Source organism: Lacerta agilis, chromosome 5 (assembly GCF_009819535.1).
Source record: "Lacerta agilis isolate rLacAgi1 chromosome 5, rLacAgi1.pri, whole genome shotgun sequence".
Classification (NCBI taxonomy): domain Eukaryota; kingdom Metazoa; phylum Chordata; class Lepidosauria; order Squamata; family Lacertidae; genus Lacerta; species Lacerta agilis.
The window spans coordinates 11,069,556-11,090,392 of record NC_046316.1 but is presented as its reverse complement, the minus strand read 5'-3'; the positions used below and the strand labels follow the sequence as shown (position 1 = coordinate 11,090,392).

The 20,837-nt window shown below is 39.6% G+C and overlaps 1 protein-coding gene across 1 annotated transcript in view; it reads left to right on the top strand.

Moving 5' to 3' along the window:
- The window catches only part of ADK (adenosine kinase), a 183,352-nt gene that overhangs the window by 22,586 nt on the left and 139,929 nt on the right, over nucleotides 1-20,837 (top strand). Inside the window, exon 3 of the mRNA XM_033148540.1 lies at nucleotides 3,751-3,804. Coding sequence (XP_033004431.1) covers nucleotides 3,751-3,804 — 54 coding nt within the window. The remainder of the gene's footprint in view (nucleotides 1-3,750; nucleotides 3,805-20,837) is intronic.

Here is a 20,837-nt window from a genome sequence, read left to right as displayed (position 1 = left end):
GCTCCCTTTAATTTTTATTTATTTATTAAATTTGTTTACCGGCTGCCCTCCATTCATAGATCTCAGGGTGGCTCACAACATAAAAATACAATATAGAGATGGGTGTATATATACGAGCAATCTGATCCTTTGGTTCACTGAAGGTGAGAATATGGTTTTATAGTATCACAAATAATGCACGTATAGGGTCAAAGTGTTGGTGACATGGGGATGCTGTCAGAAATTGGCATTCTGTGCTGAGTTCTGCATAACTAGGAAGATTGCTCATCACATGTTGTAACATCCTCCCATTTTGCATTTTCTCATGCAGCATCATTAATTGCCCCTGGCAAGGGCAGGAAAGCACATTACACAATGATGCCACAAAACAAAGTAACTGATCCTAAATGCTACGGGAAAGAAAATGGGAAAACTGTATTGACTACATCATTGTGCTACATGCAGTATATATTTCTGCCTTTACTTTGTAGTTAAAATTATCAAATTATCATCATTCAGATGAAACTCTGTATACTAGCACCCAAAGAAAAGTTACACTCAGCAATTGGATAAATGTTCCTATGGCGGCCAGAGCAAACTCTGCTGCTTGGTCAGCAACCATGTCACTGCACACAGAAATTGCTAGATGCTATGCAGCTTGCCCTGTGATCTGGCTCCATGCCACCTCAGTAGCATACAGACGCTTGAATTATATTATATGAATTATATGGGATTGCCTTGATAACATTAGAACTACTCACAACATCACCATTCATCTTTAGAGTGGATTGTAACAACGAGCTTTCATAACTTGTTGAAATGTGATGGGGCTGGGCTGCTTTTTAACACATTTGCTTTATTGTGTATTTTAATTATGTGTGGATATTTTATAATTGATTTTATACTTGTAAACTGCTTAGAAGTCACTTTGGCATGTAAGTGGTATATCAATCAATCAATCAGAAGTGTGTTTTGCAGCTGCTATTATATCTCTGACATATTGCATGACTTGGGTGCTATTTACAAACAAAACTAGTTGTTTAGAACATTCAACCCTGTTAGCAATAAGTTAATGGATATGACGGTCTCCTTTTTTTGTTAAATTCTCCTTTTTTGGCTGTCCTTGGTAACTATCCTTGGTATGCCTTGGGCTTTGGGCCTGTTGGGATTTCATTAATGGCGTCTGAGTTGGACGTAACTCAGGCTTTATTTTCTAATATCCACATTTTATGTTTACCAAGGGATGGGCTTAATATGATGTAGCTTACTTCTAATTATACTATGTATCTAGGCCATTTTCTCCATTAAAAGTCTTATCTTCCAAATGCTAACTTCAGTCAAGGATCATTAGTTTCCAAAGTGTCTTTTAAGTGCTTGGAAAGGAGCTGAAGTACCATAATATTTCATTTGGCTACAGCTGCTTGCTTATAATTTGCTCATTGTCCAGCTTGGAATCTTGGAATTTCTAACAGTCATGCATGATCATTCTAAAATGAGAAAAAAGAAAGTGTTTGTTATGTCTGCTTTAGTGTAAAGTAGTTAAGATCTGAGGGGCACCTTATACATCAAAATGGAATTGGTTCAGAAATAAATAGTCTCAAAATGTGCATTGAAAATGTCCATTATCTTTTAATGACCTGAACTGATTTTTTAAGTCTGGAAGCTATATGTTCATGGAGCCAGTAGGATATAATGCCAAATAGGTTGGATAGGCCTGGTTTAAAAGCTGCTTATCTGTGAATGTGAGCCTTGGATCAGAGGCTAGTAAGTTAAACAGTTTCACTGGAAGGCAGGGAAAATGGAGGATGCATTTCGTAAGTAGGTGGTTACCATAAAACTTAAAATTGCTTAGCCAGTTAAGAAGATTCATATACACCTTGTTTTTCAAATGCACACACATCCATTTATTGGAAACCTAATTTCCAATATGTTTTGTGAGTGGGTGGGTGAGTGATGAGTATTGGGCCAAAGCTGATTGTTGTTCTGGAAACTTGACCTTCAATTTAGCTGCAAGCTCTGTACCCTTTTGGTGGTGTATGTGGTTTGCTATGTATTGCACTCTGATGCCACTGTGCCGCAAAGGGAATACCGGTACTTACGGACAAATACAGGGCACACACCCAGGTTCAGAAAATGGGTCATTAGCGCAAATCACTCTAGTAGGCTACTGTACAAAGGAAAAACCTCTTACTATTCAGCAGCTAGCGAACCTGTTGGAACTTGTACATGCTTTGTGTTTGTAAAAGGTGCAAGTGCTGTCTTTTGCAGCTACTTACCTTTTAGAAAATGGGATGTTCTGAGGTCCCTCACTGTTTTCAAAATTTTGTGCCATACTCACTCAGGTCAGGTAATGGGTGAACCGTCAGCCTTTTACCAGCTTTTTCTAGACCACCAATATTGTGACAAGGGAGGACTGCGAGAAATTTGAGAAACATATACTGAGGGGAGAATATTTGAAGAAGATTGGAGAACTCTTTGACTTAAAGGAGGGCACCCACCAATCTCAGCTATTGAAGGAGCAGTCTCTTTGTTGGAGAGTTTGCCCTACCCATGGTACCTATCTTCATATGAGGTGAGAGTGCCAGCTTGTTAGTAAATTTTGGGGTGATGTTTTCTACACAATTTCGAACATTTTAAATTTCACAGTGGTTAAAGATTCTGAGTTGGCTTTACTGCCACTATTTACGGGAGATACTATTCAACCATTGATGGTTCACCACCTGGTGACTGTTCTTATGGAGCTTACTTTTCTGTGGAAGAGAGATTGTCAATTAATTAGGCAACATTGGCTTGGTAGAGTTTGGAAAACAGTGCTTGCTGAAAAACTAACATAGCATTGCTGAGTGGTTAGAGATGAAATTGAAAGAGACTTTTTAAATGACTATTAGTTCCATTTCCTTTTCCTGATGAACTCTTCTGCAGGGAATCCCAACCACTTGCTGCTCAGCATTTTTTTGGGGGGGCATTATTTGTATTGACATTTTATGGGGGAGGGAAGCCACCTTATTTCTTTTTCACAATTGATCTTTGTTGGTGTTTTGTGCTAGTGTAGTTTGGTTCCCAGCCTTATGGACTTTTTACTTGTTTTGTTTGTACTTCCTTAGCATGCAAAGGAGGGAAATGGCATTATGTTATGGAGGATGCATAGAGACTTCTTCTCCTTCTCAGAATTTGTATGCCCAAACTGTAGTGCCTACCTTCTTGAAGAGTAGTTCCCATTCATAGTACACAATGGCAAGAAGAAAAAATATATATGTGAAAGACTGAAGAAACTAAGCCCCTTCTTTATTTTGTAAAATGAGCACTTTACGTGACATGGATCCATGAATTAGAAGTCCAAATGTATTAAATGTTTTGTGCCTGTCTTAAAAGTAGAGGCTTTGATAGAGACAGAAAAAAATGTACATACGTAGATGTTGCTGAGAAAGAAAGAAAAAGTATTATGATATAATTTTCCAGATGGATGAGAAGGTGTACATTTCCCATAGGTGTACATTTTCTGTTTTTTCTTAAAATCATATTCTGTTAATTTTTTTGTGCTGCTTTGCAACTGTTTTAAAGCTGTTTTTATTAAATTTTGTACATCACATATGTGGAACCAGGTTAATAAACAATACTAGTAATGTTGGTTATTGTTATTATAAACTTACGTTAGAGTGTCCAGTACATAATAAAGAAGTCAGTCATATTTTCACTTCCAGGCTCTAAAACCGAAAATGTATTTGAGTAAATTTCTGATTTCAGTAACTCTTTCCCCCTCTCTATTTTCAGATATGGGTTGAAACCAAATGACCAGATCTTGGCAGAGGAGAAACACAAAGAGCTGTAAGATATTAAATAAGTTATTTCTTAAAATTGTGGTTTTAGAAGTATATGCTTCTCCTTTTTTAGCTGGGAAAGTGGCTCTTTTAAAACTATTTCAGACAGATGTGATCATGATGAAAACTGCTTTGCTCCCTTGGCTGCTGCAGTTGTATGTTTGAATGCTGGTGTGTGTGTGTGTGTGTGTGTGTGTGTGTGTGTGACAGAGAGAAAGAGGAGAGATGTTATTGCTTTCTAAAAGATGACATTTAAAATGTGCTCACAGACAATAAGTTAGATAATGAATTAAGATCAAATCTGCAAGTTAATAACTTCTGATGAAGAACTCTAAAACATGCTGGTTGGGAGGGCAGAAATATTGGATGACAGCATGTTCCAGCAAAAACACACCAAGTGTACACAGCTTTTGCAACTGTTACCTTCCTTTGTGCTTGTAAGTATGGTTTTGCTATAAAACTTAAGTCCTGAAAACTAAGCCCACCTAATCCTGAATCCTGTTCTCACAGTGGCTATTAGTTATAATGTTAGAGGTACCCTTTAAATACTATTGACATCAATAAAAATATATTTTGCAAAGTCAGATAATCTGCATCTAGCGGCTTCTGTTCTTAAACTTAAAATAGCATTGGCTCAAACCATGGTTGTACTCTTTTGCCTGCCTTCCTCTCATAAACTCATTCCTGCCATAAGCTCATTCTTGTTTGCAAACCATGGTTTGGCATGATGTCAAACTCGTCATTTCTGATTCTAGTTGGCTTCCTTTCTTAAAAAAGCTTTGGTGTGATGTTTGAACTGGACCTCGCTCTGCACAGTGGGAAATGGCAAGGCCTGAAAGATATTTCAAAGCTTAGATAAAATTACAGGTAGGTAGCCGTGTTGGTCTGCTATAGTCAAAACAAAAAATAAAAAATTCATTCCAATAGCACCTTAGAGACCAACTAAGTTTGTTCTAGGTATGAGCTTTGAAAGCTCATACCTAGAACAAACTTAGTTGGTCTCTAAGGTGCTACTGGAAGGAATTTTTTATTTTATTTTGTTTTGACTTAGATAAAATGTTAGCATTGTATCTTTCTACAGTTCAACTACTCTCAACTGCTAAATGTGTCGCTGCTATTACAATGGCATTGACACGTTGACTTACATGAAGGGGGGAGACTAAAAATAAAAGTACTGTTGGCTGCAGTCATCTTAAACTGTGCATGTTATGGGGAAAAACTAGTAAAAGGAGAACTGTACTCCAGCTTCTATTTGTTTTGGAGTGCGGAGGATGAGCTGTGTCTGTCTGATTTTAAAAATACTCACATAAAATTATGTTTGTTTCCAAGTGCTGTTTATCCTTTCCGTAATGTGGGAGGAAAAGCCTCTGACTGATTCCTTGAACATTTTTTCCATTCATATTTGCAAGAATCCCTTCTTTAATACAGGCTTTACCACTCTTTCTTTAGCTGCCCATTCTGGTGGCTTCTCTTCCACTGAACGTAATAATTCAATGAAGATTCTTAAACATGATGATGGTAAATATAAATGCCTCACTTGAGCTCATCAGTTGTTTGGTGAAAATACTCTTTATACTTCCATCAAGAAGTACAGTTTTACACCATAGAATGATTTATACTTTTTTAAAACAACAGCAACAGCAACCCCATAAATGTCATTGAATCTCTGTTACATCTTTTTCCTGAGAATATTTGAAGTGAACTCGAGTTGCATGTTTAAGGACTTTGATTTCTAAAATTTGTTCTGTTGCAGCAATGTATATATAAAAAAATCCCAGCTGAAAGAAGCTAATTTATTCTCCCTACCTGCAGTTCTTATTTTGGACACACACAGAGTATTATGCATGTGTCTGTGGAACATTTGTCCATTTGAAAGTGACCAAACTTTCTGTTTCATGCTGAATTTTCATTACTGCAGATCTGACCACCTGTTTCTGTAATAAAATAAGCTCTTCTGTTTGTGAACAAAGTGCACCTTTGAGGTTGTAGCAGATCGCACCCTTCCTCTATAATATTCTTGAAATATTAACAGCTTTTCAGTCCTTTTTATTAAAAGGTTATGGAAGGGTGTGAGTGAGAGTGCAGAAGTGACAGGGAGATCCTTTCCTCCATATTGTGATGTCCTTTTTCTCTCTCTCTGCCCCCCTCCCCCATTTCAGATGGATGTGGTTAATTCTTGCCCTCCTGTTCAGGGAAGAATTATCTTCTTTAAAGGGAAAGGCTAAAGTTCCCAGCTTATTTCTGTGCCTTTTTAATACCTGGTTCTCAGCAAGCAATAATTGAGTAGATGAAGCTTTTGCCAACTTAGAAATGACTATGTCACAGACAATTAGTAACTTGCTGTACTATTTACAGGGAGGTAGCCGTGTTGGTCTGCCATAGTCAAAACAAAATAAAAAATAAAAAATTTCTTCCAGTAGCACCTTAGAGACCAACTAAGTTTGTTCTTGGTATGAGCTTTCGTGTGCATTCTGAAAAAGTGTTCATGCACACGAAAGCTCATGCCAAGAACAAACTTACAGTATATTCTGGCGTATAAGACTACTTTTTAATCCAGGAAAATCTTCTCAAAAGTTGGGGGTCGTCTTATATGCCGGGTGGAAAATCTGTGGTTGAATATATCTCAAACTCTATATTTTAACTGGAAAAGTTGGGGGTCGTCTTATACGCCCAGTCGTCTTATACGCCGCAATATACGGTAGTTGGTCTCTAAGGTACTACTGGAAGGAATTTTTTATTTTGTTTTGCTGTATTATGTGACCCCTATATCCAAGTCCGAACTGAAGTGACACCCCCCACACCAATTGTGTGCATAGCTGGGGGTTTTTAAGGGGGGCACTTTTAGGGTATGTAAGGGTCACTCCTATTAATATCTATATAATAAGCTTCATTGAGTTCAGAAGGACTTCTAGGAAAATGCGCGTAGTAATGCAGCCAACATGCTTGTGTCATTTTTAAAACATGGGACACACAAAAATATGCCTTGGGCAAAGACAGAATGTGCTTACATGAGCAATACTCTGTCAAGGGGTTGTAATTCCCTCCCTCCCTCCCTCCTTCTCTCTCTCACACACAATTTCACCAGGCAGATGCATGAGCAATCTGTCTGTGAGACTTGGGTATCTCTTCATAAAGAAGTTTTAGTTAATCCCTTCATGTGGTGTTCTGGAAGCACTTAGGAGTACATATAACTAATTTGAACTTTGCTATAGCTTGCTAGGTAGCCCAAAGAGTTTCTATAGTATCATGATGTTTGAAATTTAAAGAAAAAGCATTTAGATCAGATAAATTTTTATAAGGTTTTCAAAATGCCTACCAAATTGCCTGTTACAGCTACGTGCCTGGGATGTGGTTCTTGGGCTGCCACATGATTGACTCATGACTAAATGAGATAATAGTCTGGTTTGTTCCCCATAAAGCTCAGTTTATAACTGAGGATGGATTTCTGAAATGTCTCTTTTTAGTAGGTCAGTTTGACTCAGATGTGACTGAGATGCAGTAGCTGAACATCAGCACCTCACAGCCAAAGAGTTTACAGAAGCACTAGTGAGTGCTTCTTAAGAACAACACAGCCTGCTTAATCTGCAGGCATCCCTTCATAGATTTTGTTGTTCTGTACTGCTTAAAAATGTTTACTGTCTTGTGTGAAACCCAAATTTGAGTGAGTGAGGAAAGTAGCACCAGAAAGAGGATAGAAAAGCTTTTGGATTTTAAAGCAAAAACTTCCACTAAGCTCTTGAGACTTCAGTAAAAGACCTGTGCAGGAGGGCAGTTGCTTGCTACATAGATGGCATTCTTTCTCCATCCCTCCCTATTTCAGCAGAATAGGGAATTTCCCCAAGCTTACTCGCATATGAAAGTGTAAACCCGACCAATTGTTTTAAACTGATATTGCTAGCCAGGAACCTTATCAGATTCCTGCCTGTCCTAAACAATTCAAAACACATGCTGAAGTGTTGGTATGCCAATATGCTGTTCATGACTCAACACTAGTGGAAGTGAAAGCCTCCCCTGTAGAGGATACTTGGAATTCTTGAATCCCTCCACAATTGATTTCTAATTGATCTTACACTTGCAATGTACTGTCAGTTCACTGTGTAAGGTTGCTGAAAGATACTCGGAGTCCAGTGTGATTTTCATGCTCTTTATTCAGCTCATAGTAGTGGCTTCTGGGTGGCTCCTGCAGACCAATCAGACTGCTGCAATCTCAATCCTATTGTTCTGGGACCTATCAGACTGCTGCAGTTTGGATCCTATTCAACTCAGTACATAACAGTTGCCAAGCCATGGAACAGCACCAAGAAACCAGATATGTCATCCTTTGAATTCTGAAGAGCACACATAGCAGATAGCAAATGTTTAAAACAGTTTCAATGCTTAGCATGTTGATTTTACTGTCTCAGTGATGTAAAACAAGAACTGCAAAGCTGTCACGACTTTTGAAAAGCGTTCTGGAAGTACTTGTACTTGATAAAGCATACTTGCAGCTTTGTACGTTACAGCCTATGTGCAAAGGCTGTCAAATGTTTGCATGCTGTGACTTTCTGCATGGGATCATACCATTTGTGAGCCAAATAATCTCTGCGTGCCTGCTTTGCATGTATTGGCAGCCATGGGGCTGGTGTGGATGCTTGCTAAAAATTTAGGCTGTGGATATGATAAATTTCCTAGGTGGTTTTCAACAGCCTGCCTTGGTACATTGTAGGTTACGAAAGTGGACATTAGTGGAGAGGAAATGAAAATACAGTTTTGAGAACAACGGCAAAAACCCAGTCACAATTTCAGTAAAGAAAGAAAGTGGAGTACATGGAGAGTAGTACTTATAAAGAGAGTATATTGCAGCCTGATTCTAACAAATTGTTTTGGCTAAGCCTAACTTTGTATAAGGGATGTGGGTGGCGCTGTGGTCTAAACTCTAAACCACTGAACCTCTTGGGCTTGCCAATCAGAAGGTTGGTGGTTCAAATCCCCGTTGCTCGGTCCCTGCTCCTGCGCACCTAGCAGTTCAAAAGCACGCCAAAAGGTGCAAGTAAATAAATAGGTGCTGCTCCGGTGGGAAGGTAAACGGCGTTTCTGTGCGCTGCTCTGGTTTCGCCAGAAGCGGCTTAGTCATGCTAGCCACATGACCCGGAAAAACTGTCTGCGGACAAACGCTGGCTACCTCGGCCAGTAAAGCGAGATGAGCACTGCAACCCCAGAGTCATCTGCAACTGGCCTTAACTGTTAGGGGTCCTTTACCTTTACCTTTTAAAACTTTGTATAGAATTGGACTGCCAATTGTGTAGCTTTATATTTCCACTGGAAATATTAACAGGTGTGGATGAGTGTTACTTTTTGTGTGTGTTTTTTTAATAGCAAGTGTGCCCTCCAGATTTTCTTTCTATAATTCTCATCAACTGTAGTCGGCACAATTGGAGTTGTGGTATAAAAACATCTGGAGGGGCAACATTAGGAAAGGTTGGTGTAGCTAAAAGCTTGTGAAAATAAGCTTGAAAACACACAGTTTCTCATGAAATCTCAGATTGAGGACAGTGTGGTATAGAGCTGAGGTGGATTTCTGGTGGTCAGAGGTGGTGCTTCAGTGCTCTGAATAATTTTTCCTTGTGGGTATCAGAAAGATGTTACACAGGTTTGTTACAACTACTTTGTTCAAATGACAAAACTTGAGCCACCTTTTGATGTTAAATTGGGATTTACCGGTAGTTCTTTATTACAAAATGTGCACAGCTCTGTTTATAAGCAGATATTGTTATGAGAAATATATTGTATGGTACTTCACTCAACGTAGTGAAGGAAGGTACACATCCCAAATGCATTCTGTACCCATTTCGGTGTGGTAGTTATGTCCCTCCGCCCCTTCCCAGCAGCATATCTTTGCACAGATAGATTCTATCCTACGCGAAGGGGGTTCTGGCAAAAAGTGTTGCCAGGAACTGAGAGATTTTTGTCAGTTGGCAATGGAGGACAAAAGCTCTCAATATATGTCTTACATTCTGGACTTTTAAGTCCTGGATTGAATTAACCTTTGAAAGGAACTGAAGTTTCCTGCAGTTATGATTGGCCTGTTCATCCTGCTGCTAACGGTACGTCTTCCCCCTGCCCAGGCATTTTTGCAGTGCCCGAGCTGCTGAAAAAAATAGGAGAGATGTATATTATTCTGGTTCATTTCTTTTAATCAAATCTTGCTGTGCTTATGATGCAAATGCACAAGTTAGACTTTTGAAAGTGCAGTGTAGTTTATTTTGAAACTAATAAACTACAGTACATAGATGATGCCACTAGAGGTCATGATGTACATTTAAAGTGCAGTTGATTCGTGTATGCTTTTCAACTAGGAGGCAGGATATTGTACTGTGACTTTCTGCCCACTTGAATATTTCACATCAACTAAGAAACACCCCTGCCCATCAAATATACACCATATAGTGCATATATTCCCAGGCTCATTCCATTGCACTTTAGTTTGGAATAAGATGACTGGAAGCTGCCTTTTCCTTCCTTTTTTGTTTATGGCTTATTTCAAAAGTGTGCAATTGTAAACTTGTCTGCTTCTTACTGGACAAGACCTTGGCTTGTTAGAATAAAAGTGCAAGTGTTACATAACCTTGGATTGGTAGTTTCAGTTCAAGCCTGTTTCCCCAAAAAAGGAAACCTGAAAGGTGCTCTCAGAGCTGCTTCAGCACTGATCTGTGAATTGGGAAGTTCAAGATTTAAACTTTACCACTGCCATGAATTCACTATACGGTTTTAGTTCAGCTCCTAGGTTAGATTACTGCAATGTGTTCTCTGTTGAGCTGCCTCTGAAGACTGTTTGGAAACTTCAAGTGGTGCAGAATTTGGCAGCCAGGTTCCATACTGGAGCAAGACAGTTTGAGCATATTACACCGATTCTGGCCTGACTGCACTGGATGCCAGTTAGTTTCCAGGCCCAATTCAAAGTGCTGGTTTTGACCTATAAAGCCTAATGGCTCAGGACCTCAATACCTCAAGGTCCACCTCACCATATAAACCAACCCAAACCCTACAATCATCAGAGGGACTTCATCTTTAAATACCTGGGTTGGCTCAGTTGGTAGAGCATTATTATTATTTATTATTTATTGAATTTATATACCGCCCTATACCCGGAGGTCTCAGGGCGGTTCATGAGACTCTTAATCTCAGAGTCATGGGTTCAAGCCCCAAGGTGGGCAAAAGATTCCTGCATTGCAGGGGGTTGGATTAGATGACCCCTGGTGTCCCTTCCAACTTTACAATTCTATGATTCTATTATTCTTCATGTGCCCCCCTCCACAAGAGTTAAAACAAGGGGGGCACATGAAGAAGGGGGTTAAAACAAGTGTAAAAAGCTATGGTTGCATTGGACACTGGGGACTAATAAATTTGGAGCCAACAGCTGTTAGCATAGGAGCATTCAGATTTTGATGCAGATATTGCCACACTTATTTTGTGTCTCAGAGGAAACAGATCTTTGTCATGTTTCTGTAAAGCAGTGGAAAGATGGGCAGCATTATAAGAAAATGTTTTTATGTATGAATGATATGTTTGGCTGATGGGAAACAATTATACTTAACTTGAGCTTAACATCCTCAAACAAGGCCTAATTTGTGTGGGGGTTGGCTCCCTCTGTAGTATTTGTTTAAAACTGCAGCCCGTCTTCTTGCCCTGCGTTAAAACTACTCCCATGCAGAATGTCTCAATTGTCTTTTGTGCTCTGTTACCGCAAACAAAACAGCCAAAGATAAATTTCAGCTAGTAGCAGTGTTTCTTGAGCTGTAAAACTGAGATTGTTCATCACGGTCAGGAAAAAAAGTATTTGCCTGTGAAGTCAGGTCAGAGGACAGTTGCACATCTGAGAAAGCACCTACTCATGACTACGACCAGGATCAAGTTCCTACAACAACCCGGGGTTCCAGCCCAGACCTGTTTTCTCTTGCTCATTTCTTAATCTCAAACAGCGAGAGAGAGATTTATTATTTGCTGCAGAAAGAAGCACATTGTATTGCAGTCACTGATGACACTACTGCCTCTGTTTACTCTTACAGGTAGGTAGCCGTTTTGGTCTGCCATAGTCAAAACAAAATAAAAAATAAAAAAATTCCTTACTCTGCACGACTAGGGAAACCTCTTCCCTGCATCACCTAGTGGCAAGGTGTGCTTCATAGACACAAGCCAAATTCTAAGATTACCGTATTTTCCGGCGTATAAGATGACTGGGTGTATAAGACGACCCCCAACTTTTCCAGTTAAAATACAGAGTTTGAGATATACTCGACCGCAGATTCTCCACCTGGCGTATAAGACGACCCCCGACTTTTGAGAAGATTTTCCTGGATTAAAAAGTAGTCTTATACGCCAGAATATACAGTATTCTCTTCCATCACTCTGGGCCTTCTCCACTAATGTTCCCCATCTTTACCAGTCCTCCTCTTCCTTTCTTTGTCCCCATCTTCTCGTTTTGGTCTCCTTCACCAGTTCTCTTCTGTTGTTCCTCCTTGGACTCTCCACCCTCCTCCCTGTTCTGCCACCATTCAGGATTTAAACACTTTCCACCTAATTAGCAACCACACACCTCTCAACATTCTGAGCTGCAACGGTCTGTTTTGTTGCTTTGTGGGCCAGTATTCAAGTCTCTGTTTTTTTCTTTCATTTCTTCCAACTGTATTCTCTGTAGAAATGTGCAATTGAAATTTGCATCTAGTTTCCATGTTTCAGCACTAGGTTTATGGTGGTTTTCCCCACCCTATCCTATAATGCTCCCATTCTAAAATGACAGGACGGTCAAGTGCAGTAGTTGTCTACCCACTGGGCTGGTATTTGTATGTATTTTGCAAGATGGAGGCTTTTAAAAGAAGTTTGGATGGCCTTCTGTCAGGGATTCTTTAGCCGTGATACCTGCGTTGCAAGGGATTGGACGAATGACCGTTGGGGCCACTTCCAACTCTATGACTCTATGCTTCTACATCATTGGTGCAATAATAATGCATTAGTGGTGGGTTTATAATGGACCATCCAAACACCATTCCACTCTGTTACTTGTTCTGCGATGCTTCCCCAGTGTTACTGCAATATTGCCATCCAGAAGAGCTCTCTTGCACTATAGTGCAACAAAAGTGGGACCCCACCCCCTCACCCTGAACACATGTAGTATAATAAGTTACAACATTTCAGAAAAAAAGCTACAGGACTTGCACTGATTGGGAACAAAGCAGTATGACCACCTTGAAACCTTTGCAGACACAAACAGTATTAAAAGCAAGATTGGTTGTAACCATTCAGATACCATCCTGAGCACATGTAATAATGAGTGCACAGTAAAAAGGAGATCTGGAGGGTCCCTGTTACTAGAATTATATGGTTACAGCCTCCCTCTTTTTATAACTAAAACATTCATTATATATTATAACTAAAAACATTCCCCTTATGAGGAATCTGTTCCACTTCTCTTGGACAGGGACTCTCACCTGAAGAATTTCATGGGGCATTTGAAAAAAAAAAAAACCATACATCAAAGAAGTGAAGAAGGTAAAAAAGAGCAAACCTGGCAAAAAAGACCAAACCTGGTACCCAGGAGTTGCTTACTGTTAGGTCCAGGATACAGCTAAAACTATTTCAGCATATTGGCGATCCACAAGCCAGCCTAGATGATGATATTTTTTCTCTCGCAGGCTTTGAGAATCAGAGTTGTCCTTGCTTCCAGACTGTCCTCTGTCCCAGTGTTTTCCAACCTTGGGCCTCTAGCTGTTTTCAGACTACAACTCCCTGACCACTGGCTTGCTAGCCAATGATGATAGGAGTTGCAGTCCAAAAACAGCTGGAGACCCAAGGTTGGGGAACACTGCTCTAACCTAAAATGACCAGTCCGCAGCAACAGTGGACTGCCTAACAGAGACATAAGTAAGCATACAATGTTTCTGTAGATATGCAACATACTCATTGAAACCACTTCAATGAATTAATAACGTGTTGGCTTCTTGTACAAAAAGCTCATCAGCTTTGAGCTATGTATCACCCGGGTCCCTGTACTTGACATAAATCCCTTTAGTTTATCTCAACTCTTTTAGGACGATGCAGTTGCTAAGTCACCAGTGAAAAATAGGATGCAGTCACTTTGAATGAATGTGAATAGACCGCCACTTGATGGTGCTGCTGTTATGCGATTTGTTTAATGTGGTCACCATGAAATTAAATTGAAAAAGCTGTGTAACACGAGACCTGCTAAAAGGAAACCTGATGATATTGCACCACTAAACCACAGGGAAAATAATTCATTGCTACCCCCATTCAATCTGTTCGGGTTACACAATCTGCAGAGCTCAAATAAGGATCATAAAACAGATCTTTAAAATAAGCTTGGTAGGAAGCCTGCCATTCTATAACATAGTCACTTTAATAGTGATGGCATGCCTGGAAAAAGGGACATGCACCCAGTCAGCTCTGTAACATCTGCATATTCATATGATGTCTAATTATCCTCAAAGAGATATTGTTATTGAAATTGTCACTTGGAATGCCTTTCTAACAAGGATGCTGTCTTTTAAAACAGCAGGGAGTGCATCATTATCTACCTATTACATTTTTTGGTAAAAAGTTTTGACTCCTTTATGCAAATATAATGCACTGCACCATACAGATGAGAAAGTAAATAGGCTTTGAAAGCCCTTCACTTTTTAAAGTAAGAGAGAAAGATGTGTTCTCAATATAAATTTGCATTTCAAGACGTAAGCAATTATATGAAAAGGTGTGCTTCCATCTGAAGGCTGCAGTTTAATAATAGGGTAGGGATTGAGAAGCAGAATTGTATATCTTTTGGAATACAATATGGGAAAAACTGAAATGTACTTCACTTTCCACAGAAGCTGAAGCTTGCTAATATTATGATTTACACTCCTTTTTATTCTCTTTTATTTTGATCAGTTTACATTTTATTTTTAAGTGCTCAACTGTCTGATTTTGATGGCTAGAATATATTGCAAAGTGTCTTGTCTTTTTTTGTATGGGATCCATTTTGAATGCCTTGAATGAAAAACTAAAGACTCCACAAACCACACTTTTATGGCAAGATTGGGAGAAGAACAAAGGCTACTGTAGTCAGTCCTCACACATAATGTGACCACCACAAAAAGGAAATACATTTCCTGTTTGGTTTAAGGGGGTATTTTTTGTTTATTGAGGACAATGGAGAGGGGGAAATGGCTCAGCCACCACATTGCTTGTGCCAGTCTTTTGTTCCACTTGCAAGCTTTATTTGGGAGGCATTGAATTGATTTTCTGTTACAAACCACTTCGTATACTGGGTATTCATCCGGAGTTCTGAATTACACACTGAATTATCAACTGTAGTTCAGTCCAATAGTTCTGTTAAATAAATGTCTGGATATTAGGTGCCCTGATGGGTCAGTCCAAGCTACACCCTTTGAAGCATGAGTAGGCAAATTAAGGCCCGGGGCCTGGATCCGGCCCAATTACCTTCTAAATCCGGCCCGGGGACGGTCTGGAAACCAGCGTGTTTTTAAATGAGTGGAATGTGTGCTTTTATTTAAAATGCATCTCTGGGTTATTTGTGGGGCATAGGAATTCCTTCATATATATATTTTTCAAAATAAAGTCCGCCCCCCCAAGGTCTGAGGGACAGTGGACATGCCCCCCTGCTGAAAAAGTTTGCTGACCCCTGCTTTGAAGTTTGTAATTATGCAGGGTTAGCTAGTTCAGCACCCTTTTCCCCAGAGTGACCAACCAGATGCCTACACGAAATTTACAAGTACGACATGAGCATGATCACTCATTGTTTCTCAGCAACAAGTATTCAGAGGAATGCAGTAAGATCATGTCTTGCACAGGAGTTATGTTCTGGGGATGGCACACATATATGCAGGAATATATATGCAAAAATGTGTATACGCAAACCACCCCCACTTGAGTATCCCTATCTTTCCAGAGCTATATGCCGAGCAGGCCTTCCTCCCAAAGCAAGGCAAAGAGCTTTAAAGCTCTCTGACTTGCATACCAGGCTCTGGGGTGCTCTCATGAGATCTTGTGGGGCCATCTGAGTTTCCCAAGATCTTACTAGAGCAGCCTAGTACCCTGTAAGCGAGGCAGAGAGCTTAATAGCTCTTTCCACACTGAGAAAGCCCTCTGCAAAAACTGTTTTTAAGCTCTCTGCCCTCTGTGCATGTAATTTGTGTGGTTTCATCTGGCCGGCCTTCATCTGTGTAAAGTTGAAATCATGCAGATTAAATGTGCGTAAGTTTCAATCATAATGTATTGGTATCATGATTAGCTGCCATTGAAAACTTTATCTACCAGGGATTTTGTCTAATTTCCTTTTTTTGACACATCTTGTCATAGTGCATTCCATGGAGGTCCTGGTGCTATCCAAATACTGATTCTTTTCTTTTTCAAATAAACCTTTAATGCCAAAAGCTTTTTATGTTGTACTATTATGTTTATTGACTTACTCCATATTCATCTCTCCTAAATCTTCTGTGAAAATTGGTTGTGATGAGTACATATATGTACAATACACAACATGTGTTTGTTTGATTATTATTTTTTGCCATGGCAAATACCACTGAACCATTCCTCGAGCAGATGTTTACTCCTTTCTTGCTCAAGCTCATATTGGTTGCCTATGCAGTGGGGTAAAAAAGAGTATCACTTACTCCATAAAACAGGAGGCAATTCAGTTTACTTTTATATCATGCAGGATAACAAGGGGAGCCAAAGAAAATGAAGCAAGGGCACAACATAGACTGCATAATAATGGTAGAGTTTAGGGGTTAACGTGGGGTTTCTGTTTCCACTTAGAAATATACATTTGCTCCTTCAAAGTGGTGCAAGCTGAATGGTTCAAACTCGGTTTCCAGTAGCATTGCTCAAATTCCAGATGTGTCTGTTGCAAGTACTGCAGGACACTGGGGGCTGACCTGACCAACAGTAAATCTTGACAAAGTGTGCAGTGGAGATCTGTGACCCACAACAGCTTCTGATGATGTTGTGGACTGGAGAAGCATCAGAAAGAAGCAAAGGATCAAACATGCTAAAATTGTAGTGGAAGAAGCCCATTCAGATGGGCTCAAATAACTGTGGATAGAAAACTGCTATTAGTGCTGTTCCATAAAGACCTGTACAAGGGTTAATCCTGTGATATAATAGGTAGATTGTTTAGCAGTTATTCTTGTTGTTCTTGCAGAAGAGCATCTTCTGATATAGTTTTCATTTCTTTCATACAGTGCTGTAGATCAAGGTACAAGACTTTTTGTGAGCCAAAAAAGTCTTCTACTTGTGGAGGGCATTTTTTAATCCAAACTGTGTGTGGGTTTATGGTCATATTTTTTGCTTCAGTGGGTTCCCACCATTTAATGACTGGAAAAGTCATTACTTGTATAAAGCAAATAGGTTGCCGTAACTAAAAGTTAAATTGACTGAAGGGTAATAATGAAGTTAGTGAGGATTTGGAAGTCTTTGGAATTTGTAGGAGTACTACTATGTTTGTCTTCATTAAACAAGAGTAAGAAATCAGTTTAAAGTATTTAAACTTTAGTAAATGCGTCTCTATGTATCAGTGTGTCTGACGATAAAGCAACAGTGGACTTAAGGTTCCCTTGGTTTCAGTTTTGAGCTTATAATAGTGTTGAGGTCATTGATAAACCAATTTGATTAGCTTTGTAATAGTGAGACATGCTTATAGTAAATTGCATGCATCAAATTGACTCGAAAATGGTCTATTAGTGGCATTGATTCAAACTGCTAGAAAATTTATCTAAATTTAATAATTGAATAATAGAAACTGGTTCCTCATACTTAGAGATAATTCATTTAGCTCAAGTGGGCTACAGGAGTACTTGGATGGGAAAGTAAATTATGGAGCTAGAGCTGTTACTAGAACAGGAGTAAGTACAGTTGCAATAAAATTATGGAATGAAAATAAATAACATATAGATATAAAATTGCCTTGTACTGAGCCAGACTATTGGTTCCTCTAGCCCGGTGCTGCCTGCTGTAACACAAACACTCCCAAAGCCTCAAGCGGAGTTATTTTGCAGCCGTTTCAAATGGAAGATATAGGGGTTGCATTTGAGATCTTCTGTTCTACTATGTTGCTGTGGGCTTGACACTGGAGTGGAACCCAGTCACAAAGAACCCTCCAAGCCATAAGCCTCAAGGCTGGCTTTCCGCAGGGGTGGTCATCATAACCCCCGAGGACCTTGAGAACTAGGACTTCAAGTCTTGTTCACAGGTCCAGGCAGCCCACTCAAGTAAGAAAGCAGAGGAGTGACAGAATGCAAGGCTCCAGGCCAGAGACGATGGTGCCTTTGAGACCCTTCATTCTGCAGGGTCAGAGCGCATGAGAGGTAGATCCGCCCAGAGAGTGTGTAAGTTGAAAGCAAGCATGCACAGGAACAAGTCTGCTCAGTGGGACCTGTCCAGGGTCCTGAAAAATATTGGGGTTTTTTTTAGTTTCTCGGTCCAGGATTAACTCCTCCTTGTTTACCTGTTCTCCCCATCTGTCATGAATTTCCATTCCTGTATGTTCGTGACCTTTGAGTAAAGTGTCATGTGGAGTGAATGTTACTGCCCCTCTTACTATCCCAATGATGGTTTTATTGGGTGCAAATAACAAGTATCTAATTCCAGCAGTTTTTATTTTGACAACAGACTGATATTGTCCATGATATGGAACCTCAGCCTTTGGCCATAAGTATCAACATCTCAAGTGATGAGTTTTGGCAAGCTGTTTTGTGCAAATTGGACATGAGAGCTCATCTTTATATACTGAATAAGGTGGTAGCATTTTGAATTACACTGCTTCAGACTGAAGGCTGGGGACAGGCATGCACTTTTGAATGCTCCACCAAGAAAAGCTCCTTGCGTGCTGTGAATATCAGGGAAAGGGACATGCTAAATATTTACCTCTGACATGCTATGTGCAGCAGCTTTGGGATTGGTATTCAAAATTGTTATTATTAATTAAATTTGTATACAGCCCTTTATCCGTAGATCTCTGGGTGGTTCACAACATAAAAATGCAAGACAAAAACACAAAATAGATAATAAAACACAACCCATAAACCAGTAACCCCCACAAAAACATTTAAAAGGGTATAAACCTGCTTGAAGAGGAATGCTTTTGCTTGGGTGCCTAAAAGTACATAATGAAGGCACTAGATGAACTTCCCTGGGGAGAGCATTCCACAAACAGGGAACCATTGGAACCAGAAACCAATTGACTGCCAATGCAGCCAGGCAACCTGGCCCTTGAATTCTGCACCAACTGGAGTTTCTGAACCAACTTCAGAGACAGCCCTACATATGATCTCCTCCTACAGACCTTTAGCCTACCACCTTGTTTTGTGTTATGTAGAAATCAATTCTGAGACTACTGAAATTTTGGAACTGTTTTTATTGTAAATCAAGTTGCAGAAAACTATTAGTAACACAATGAATGAATACAAAACAAGGCCTTTTTCAACAACTGGAAATGACAAGACTACTCAAACGTAAACATCAAACATGTAATTGCCTTTTTTCTGGTCGCTATCCCTAGGGGGCACTTAGGCATGCTGAAGTTAGCATGTGGACAGTTTTCCATTTTCTTAATTAAAATAATGTAAGAAGTGTATGTGCTGAGTTTTCATGCCTTAAATATATACAAGTATTCCAGTAAAAATAATTTCTGAGTAAAGTTTTGAATTTGTTTTATAGTCAGGCAACATGGCTGAGAAGCCTGAGGATGGAGGGAGCTCTTAATGCTTTCCTGTTTTAGAAAGGAATAGCAGTCACTTTTTCTGGGAGTAGCAATTGCTTGAAAATTGAATTAACCAGTAAACGAAGAAGGGCTTCCTTTATTTACTGATAGGCGAGCTTTCTGAGGCTGTGCATAGACACCTTGACAATTGTAAGCTGTACTAAGCTATGACAGACATGTATGGATTTATGATTAATATGCTTGGTAAAGAAAGCAATGGCCTGAAGCTAGTTTGCCAGGCGGATCTTACTGACAAGGTAAAGAGTGCAACCCAGTAAACATTCTTTGTACTAATATCTAACTCATTAGAATACAGAACCTTATGTAGCACCGTGTCCAAGAGGGATGTAAAATATTCTGACACGCTGGGGGAGAAGACAGAGGAATAAAAAAATAATTCTGTTTAGATTAAGCATGCTCCGTGAGCACAGAATACTGACTGGCTATAGGAGGGAGAAACTCAGGGTGGGGTGGGGTAGAGTGGCATAGAGTATCTTAGAAGATAAAACAGCTAGCCAAAACAGGAGCACTCCACATTGTATATTTTGTTGCAGGTCTCACTTATGGTATGCATTATTCAGCAGTCCTCCTTCTCCATTGCCCCATTTTCCATAACCCCACCACATACCGGTATAAACACAATATTTTTAAGGATGAAAAGCACTTGCTTACCTATGCAGATGCAATCTGGTTCCTTAACAAACAAGAAAAAAAAACCCAGCTCTGTCAAATGGCAAACATTTTAGTAATGTCATGCAAAACGGAGTTCTCTGTGACTTTGAAACTTAGCGATGTGTGTTGACTCTGCGAATCAAGTAATGTGTGTAGGCTGCAAGACAAATTATAGCAGTTTTCCTTCAGGAAACAATTTTAAATGTAGTCATTTTAAAATTTGCTAACCTAAATGCTTGTAAGTACAGCAAAAGACAATTATTGAAATGGAGGAAGATTGAAGCCAAGACTGCTGATTGATGTGTCATAATGTCTTGGAATTTGTCTTCAGCGTATCGTTGCGTTGTGTCTTACCAAACCAGATGAGCAGGTAAGATGTAGTCATTTGGAGTTTTTGGAATGTGAAATAGCAAGTCTGTTGCTGCTTCTTGAAATGGTCATGTTCATTCACTTGTCCCAGCAATCTACTAATTTTTAAGTACCGTGTTTCTCCTAAAATAAGACACCGTCTTATATTTTTTTCCGCTCAACAAAACACAGTATGGCTTATTTTCAGGGGATGTCTTATTTTAACCGTGTCGCATCGGTACGCTGCATAGCCACGCCTCTCCAGGCTGTTT